Here is a 7,617-nt window from a genome sequence, read left to right as displayed (position 1 = left end):
ATTAAATTTTCGTAATCTCAACTTGAGATAATTCCCTTTCTTTTCTTTTTTTGCCCCACTGGTGGGTGTCTTACTTCACCTGTCATAATTGAATTTAAAAACAAAACAGGCAATTTTGCACTTGAGTTTACTGCTGCGACAGGTGTTGTACGCCTTTCTGGTTTTACTCCAAACATTAATTTGAACCTTGAGTTGTCTATCCATATTAACATTTGCATAGGAAGCATTGGCACCAAAAGGTTGCAAGGATGCACATTTTCAAACAAATTAATTGAACATATAATGAACCAGCAATTGTAACACAGCTATGTTCTGCTGAGAAATCCAACACCACAATCTGTGTACAAAGGGTATATTCTTTTGGAGCCAAAATCTGGTAGCATCCACACAGTAATAACTTCTGCAAGACTGCATCAATCCTTATTACCACACCAACCACCTAATAGTAATTCCCATGTCTGGCCACTACAAGAAACTCCATCGTCAAATCCTTAGGCTAGAGGAGAGCCTACAAAATGGCCCTTTGTGCTTCATCTCAGTACCGAGCAGATATCTTCCAAAACTGTCCGGGGTTTACAAGCAGGCACTCACTTTGTATTTGGCAGACGATGATAATAACCGATTGTATATATAAGTACTAAAAGAACAGGCAAATACACAACGCCCTGTGCTTATATTTACAATTCAACTACAGAAGATGACCCATCTACAAATCCTGACTATACCTGTACTCAGTCAAACTTCAAGGCTAGGCGAGTATATCCACGGGTCACCATGCAGGCAGTGACCCGTATGGTACAAGGGACATTTCATAATTTGTGATACCACCCTCATTTCAATTCTTCCATTGCTCTGGGCCATCTTCAATAAAGTTATGTTGGAAGGCTGTAGGTAACTCAAATGCATCAATTTGGATCAACTGTACTTTCCTCTGTTGTATCGAAAAAGAACCTTTTTTTGACCACAAACTCATTTACTTAAAATTATCTGTCAACCAAAAAAGCGACAGAATCCAGCCACCAGCTAAAGATGCTCCAAAATTGTATGTCAGCATGCTTTTCACTGAAAGGAAAAATCATCAACCTTGATACAAGTGAACGCAAAAGCAATGACCTTGACTAGATCAAGCACAACGTTAAGCTATGAACATAACAAAGATTTACCATCTCTCGACTATTAATTGATAGAACCAATAATAGCTTCATGCAACCCTTTGCACCCAAAAGTTCCAAAAGTCCTTATCTAATCGCACGGTTGTCAAATAGAAATCAAGATAAGATATGTAATTACAAATGTAAATCAATTAGACAATTAAATACATTAGAACGGAATTGCTTTAGGGACCTACACACCCCACTTTCTCTCCCCTTAACCCTTTTTATTGTCAATCTCATTGTGTTTGCCTACTTTTACTTAGTCAACAAGATCATGCAATCCTTTCAATATTGTCATGCCAGCTTCCTTGAGAAGAGGTAAAATAGCTTTTGGCAAGAAAAGGAAAACTAACACTACAGAGATTAATATTGGTGCCTCAACAAATTCGTAAAGAAGTTCAATTAGCAAGTCATAATATGGGCACATCAACAAGCATTAAAAGAGATAGGCATCGCATTTCCAGTTCAGGAATATCTCTTACCAATCTAGATATTTTATGTGCCAGAACTTGCTTTCTGCACCCACACTTGTTTCTGAAAATTTATTTTATAAAAAGAGGAGGAGGAATCAATCATTTATTTAACTATAACACAAGAGGAATATGCAGAGTATGGTCATGCATCCAACTTATATACCTCATGTGAACCATAAGCAGACGCACTGCTTCTTCTTGGATGCTTCCCTTCACTTGAATTAGAACAGCCATCAGCATCCTTCATCCCGTGGGTTGATCCGCGGCGACCAAGATGCTTACTGAACCCTGAATATCAGACAGGCATTGAAATTGAGACACACATAATAGGGAAAAAAATTACAAGCATGGACAATGAATATGAATAAAGTCAATTAGTGAAACAACATCAAAGATCTGCCATTCCAAAAGCAGGAACTAACCATTTTCCGATAACTGACTGGAACGCACATTCCCCTGTTTCGACTCTGTGTGGCTTCCTATACCATATACAATCCATGAATACACTTCACGTCAAGATGAGAAGTATGTAAGCAAGTAATAACAGGTTTTCCAGAACAAGTCAGCCATCAATACAACAGTTATACGTTTTAGCTAAAATGATTTTTATGTTTGTTCCCCACATTCCACATCAGCAAGATTAGTTCGCAGGCACTTGCAAATTCAAAAGACAGTCAGTACCTTTAGCAGAGTCTACTTGTGAAGTTGCAGACGACGACAAGAAGCCATCATTTCCATTAGAAAAAGATGGCCCTATGCCACGATCAGGTCTATCCTTGTGTCTAACATGGCTTCCCTGCCTCTCACTAGAAACATGCATATCATTCACACTAATCCTATCATCTGCAGCCCCATTTGTACCCTTTGTAATCAATTGCACATGTGAGGGACGAGGTGCCCGTTTTTCCTTCTCCAGAATGGATGTTGGAATTTGTTGCTCAGAGTGGGGCCTGGATGACTGGCTTTGACGTAATTCCTTGTTTGAGAGTATGCGTCTAATTATCCTTCCACTACCTTCCTGCCGCTGATTCTGCTTTGGAGTGGGTGAGCCAAGAGCTGTCTTAACCGAAGCTAAACTGTGCGTCTGTAACACGTTATCAGAATCAGATACCTGCATGGTAAATTAAACAAAAGAAACATCAGACTCCAAGCAGGACTTCACCTACAAGTGATCCCACAAGATCAAGCCGCTTGGGATCAACATCTGAAACTAACCATAATTTACTAGGTTACCGTATCATCTAAATATATATACCCCAAGAAAACATACACGCATTGATGCTATTCATCATAATTCATATAGCATGAAGGCAGCAGACAACATAAACTAAATCCTCACAGTTAGTTTGGCAAAATGTAATCATCACGCAACATGAATTCATTTGAATCAAAGCGAAGAGAACAAGATCTTCTGACCTAACAATATTACAAGTAGTTCCTCTATTGAACTCAACCTTTGTCATCCTAACTATTCATATGTGATGTTACGCGAGAAACCAATATCATATAATCCTGTGATCTCCCTCCACGAAAGTGCATACCAGTTCCACTAACAGTGAACCAGGGAAGAACAATATTATAGTTTTAAGGATTGCATGTAATTGATTAAAAAAGCATGTCACTATACAACTTAAGTAGCTTTCCAAATGTAAAGTGATCAGTCTGAAAAACCAGCAAAGCAGAATACACAACCAGTTGATGCAAACTAAACGGTCCATGATGAAACATCAACATTAAAGCTACCACCGTAAAGAAGCATCATCTCCGAGAAAATTAGAAGGGATAAAGAAAGTCCCTTGACGAGTTTTGCTGACAGAGAGTAATAAAACAACACTCCAATCAGGATAGAAATAATGAATACAATCCAGTATCTTTCTATTTCTACATGTAGCCTTTCAAATGAAAATGGAAGTATACTGCAGCTTCTCACATGTAAAGTATCCATTTAAGTTACCTAACCATAAAGATTAAAATCAATCCCTTTACGATGCGCCCTGTACAGCAATACACAGAACTAGCCATTGGATTACAAAGAGGAGAATTCAGAAGCTCACAGTAATTGTATCCCGTTTTTTCCCTTTAAGAAGCAGGATTTTCTTCTTCCCAGAATCATTAAGCCCAGCAACTCCTGAGAAAAAGGAGAACGTGAAACAAATTTCCATTGAAACCAACAGAAGTTTCAGTAAAAATAAACAAATGTAACACAAAGACTCTCCATCTATATATTGAGAAAAATCATTCTTGAAGAGTTGAAGCAGTCTTGAAGGTGACACGATAATCAAATCCTTTATATTGGTCACTGTTAGCATGACTATGATAATGGGAGATGAACTATGAAAGCAGTTGCCGTTAAAAAGTAATAGTGGAGCAAACGTGACTATCATAAAGGTCAACATTTAAAAGTAGGTCAGCAACATGCATGATCTGTGGAAATTATTAATACGTAAATAAACAAGTGCAGTTCAGACGATTCCCTACTTTAGAAACTCATTGTCATAGTAACCCAGATTTCTTATTGTGAAAGGAAACTCTTATGTTTTTGCCCCCAAGCCTCAAGGCATAACAATTGCCCCCATTGAATTATCATACAGTTTGGGAACTTTGGATTCAACCATACCACGCTCATCTTCCAATGCTTGATTTCCATCAGCAGAGGCTGTCACTGTAATTCTATCAGAAAGATGCTGATCACTTTGCTTTGGAACAAGAATGTAAGTTGATTTGTCTTTCACAGGAGCACCTTTAGCAGGGTCTCTTATAACATACTGTCCATCATACAACAAAAAATTTAGACAAGCCAAAACCAAACAAGGTAAAAAAGGCCACGAACTTTTTCTTGGGATAAAAATATTTCTGATGATCTATGACCAAATATATATATTTCTGGTGATCTTTACCAAAAAAATCACTGACGATGATTGATGATAATGCAATAAAATACAAAATAACAGACACAAGATCATCCATTCACAAAAGTAAAAAAGAATAGCACACAACCCAGACATCGACTCAAAAGTATTCCAATCCCTTTGAAGACACAAGATAAACAGTTCTGGTGCCTGAACATGGCAAGATAGAAGTTTCTGGCCACGCAACAACTAAAGCTACACGCCCTCTGGTACAGCCTAATGATTAATTGCAAGTTTGCCCAAGCTAGTTACTGGAAATTGGAAATTTCACATTACACATCAAAAGGACACATTTGTGTTACATTTTTTAACATATTGAAGTTGAAAGCATCATACCATTGTGGTAGAAACCCGTTTCTTCCCAGAACCTCGTCTTACTGAACCAGAACTAGGACTTCCACTTGATGATGCACTGACTCTTCTGCTCAGTTTTCCATTAGATGCTGATCTCTGGACAAATATAAAACGGACAAGAAGCACATAAATGAGAGTTGTTGGCACAAAAGCACTGTTTCTCACACACAAACACACACAAAATAACAACCAAATAAGCTTATTTGAAACTTCCTAAATTTGTTTCAGTGCAGAGATACCCGGGATCCCTTGGCAGCTCTTTTCTGACGCACAAAGTCCATCAATGGTGTAACTATAGTAATGTCTTTTGCAGCACCTCCTAAAGAACAGAGACCAAAAAGATTATTAACAAAAAAACTGTTTGCATCTTCAGATTATGCATACTCTTAGTTTTAAATCTATTGTACATATTTTGTTACATTGAACTAACCAGATCGTTCTGCCTCCCTTCTCTCCAACTGTATCTCAGCACTAGGAAGATTCTCAACGGGCTTGGCAAGAACTTCAAGAAACTCCAGATACTCAGAATCTGATGTTCACCATTGAAACACTTCTAATTATCAGAAAGAAATGATTCCATTCATAAAAATTAAGCTATAGAACAAATATCAGTGCAAGGGACTTCATTCTTTGTCAGCAGTACCTTTGTCTATGGTTCCTTCACGGACATCCCTTTTTGACACCTGTTTTGGAACACGTTGTGAAGGAGCATACTCAACAATGACTTTGAACTGAGTTCCTGATACAGAAAAACTTATTCAATATCTGCTCTTAACCTTCAAGTTCATTTGAGAAAATGTACAATGCACAACAAATATAAGTCCGACTTGGTGTCTCAAATGGATATAAAATCCTCCCGTTCAAAGCAACCGAGGAGAAGCCATGTTTAGATCCATAAAACTTTAGACACAAAATAAGAGGTATCCCCATTCTGGAGATTGAAACTGAGATTACCAAAATGCATCCCCTTTGGAGCGGAAGGAGTTTCATTCCAGTTTTAATTTTATAAATAATAAAACATAATATCAGGTTTTATATGTCGTAATAATCATGATAGAAAATAAGGCAAGAAAGGTAAGTTGCCTAATCAGCCTCATCAAAAGATATAATTAATTACCTTTCTCATTCACAAAGACATGCCCATCAAAGAACTCAGCGAACTCTATAACATCCTCTGGCTTCTTGAAGTCAATGTAGGCTCTGGAATAAGATAGATGCTTCTGGCTGAAAATTCATTCAAAAAATTGGAAAAAAAAAAAATTAAAAGAATGCCTTTGACAGCTATTAATATCAATTATCTGATGGTGAAGCTTTATCCATTAATTACAACTCAGATCACAGCATGTAACCTTTAAAAGCAAAAAAGGCCCCGCAATTAAAGGTGTAAATGATTCACCCTATTTGTGAGCAAATTGGGTTCAGCTCCTTAAACACAAATTTGAGCATAAATGGTGATTTAGCTGATGCAGTACACCTGACCATGAAACCGACAAAACTCCAGCCGTAAAACCGATATCAATTTTTGTCTATATGTCCTTACACACCATACAAAAACATACTATTATCCGTTTCCAGTAATCTAGGTTGCTTCCCACCGCATTACCGTTACCGTTACCGTTATCGATGCGCCAAAAATACAAGACGGACAAATGACAGATAATAAGACAATGTCTAAGAGTCATCCCCCAATTATTTTACTCATCACCAGAGTCTACGTAAATATTAACAGAAAAGATTGACACAACACCATGGGCAGCCTTTTTCCCTAGCACTGGGCAGCTATTGCCATACCCCTTATGGGCAGCCATCGCTGTACACCTTATGGGCAGCCTTTTTCCCCAGCCCTGGGCAGCCATTGCTGTGCAGCCCTTAATCAACCAACTTTTGATGATATGAAGCGTCAGTGGCAAAGTTTGCACACTAACAAACCTATGAAAAAAATAAGCAAAAACTAAGACGTGCATTGCACCCACCAAAGAATTTCACTGATTCGCCAATAACAAGTTCACTCAACATCCATTCAAAAATATGGGAACACCTAAATTCGAATTTCAATAATCAATAAAACGCAAAAGAAATAAATAAAAACACAAAAAGATAAATCCTTGCAAGCTGCAAAACTGATAAAACACAAACCTAAACCCGCTTTTGCCAGAACGAAAGGAAACCCAATTGTAGCGGCCAGCGAAGGAGCCATCAATTTGGTCCAAAAGCGCAGCCTGAGAAATGGTAGGAGGCAAGTGCCGCAGCACGACCTTCGTCCGATCCAACGCACCCTTCATGCGAACAAAAAAATCCCACGAAACGAAAAACCCTAGCAGTCGACAGTTACTATAAAGATGTAAAAGGGAAGAAAAGCCGAAAACCTCAGTTAAATTACATCTTCTCCGCTCCTTCTTGGCATCAATCAAGAGAGTCCCAATGCCCTAATTTGGTTGAAAAAACCCCAAATTGCCATGAAAAGAGGTCCCGGAGTTCAAACGAAAGGGCAGTTGCGAGTGAAAGCATAAACGGTTGCGTTTTAAGCTTCCGTTTTGCATGCGAATATACGAGGTGGCCTTTTTGTCAAACTGCATATCTTTTCCCGACGTAATGCTCTAATAAATATTTTTTCCACAACACAGCACATGGCAACTTAGAAATTTTGTAAGAGACAATATTTATGTTTCAATATTTATTTAAATATGTTATGAATATTATATAGATGCCTATTTACCTCTTTCTCTT

The 7,617-nt window shown here is 38.0% G+C and overlaps 1 protein-coding gene across 1 annotated transcript; it reads right to left on the bottom strand.

The window, feature by feature from the left end:
• Positions 1-226: 226 nt before the first annotated feature.
• Positions 227-7,381, bottom strand: LOC114721262 (regulator of nonsense transcripts UPF3). Its single transcript, XM_028907098.1, has 13 exons — positions 7,027-7,381; positions 6,008-6,114; positions 5,534-5,629; positions 5,321-5,419; positions 5,130-5,209; positions 4,873-4,986; positions 4,245-4,392; positions 3,682-3,755; positions 2,309-2,738; positions 2,050-2,106; positions 1,791-1,915; positions 1,637-1,688; positions 227-1,062 (listed from the first exon to the last, which is right to left on the bottom strand). The coding sequence occupies exons 1-12, from the start codon at positions 7,170-7,172 to the stop codon at positions 1,650-1,652; spliced, it is 1,515 nt and encodes a 504-aa protein (XP_028762931.1). The 5' UTR covers positions 7,173-7,381; the 3' UTR covers positions 227-1,062; positions 1,637-1,649.
• Positions 7,382-7,617: the final 236 nt, after the last annotated feature.

The sequence above is a fragment of the Neltuma alba genome, unplaced genomic scaffold, assembly GCF_004799145.2.
Source record: "Neltuma alba isolate B1F8T4 unplaced genomic scaffold, ASM479914v2 tig00012014_pilon, whole genome shotgun sequence".
NCBI lineage: Eukaryota > Viridiplantae > Streptophyta > Magnoliopsida > Fabales > Fabaceae > Neltuma > Neltuma alba.
The sequence above is the reverse complement of the archived record's forward strand: the minus strand, read 5'-3'. Positions and strand labels throughout refer to the sequence as shown.

Excerpts from the sequence above, each read along its gene's own strand:
- LOC114721262 (XM_028907098.1), bottom strand. The coding sequence starts at position 7,172 with ATGAAGGGTGCGTTGGATCGGACGAAGGTCGTGCTGCGGCACTTGCCT. Across the intron at positions 5,630-6,007 it reads TGTCTTTGTGAATGAGAAAG|GAACTCAGTTCAAAGTCATT; the intron begins GTAATTAATTAT and ends TTTCTGTATCAG. Across the intron at positions 5,210-5,320 it reads AAGGGAGGCAGAACGATCTG|GAGGTGCTGCAAAAGACATT; the intron begins GTTAGTTCAATG and ends TCTGTTCTTTAG.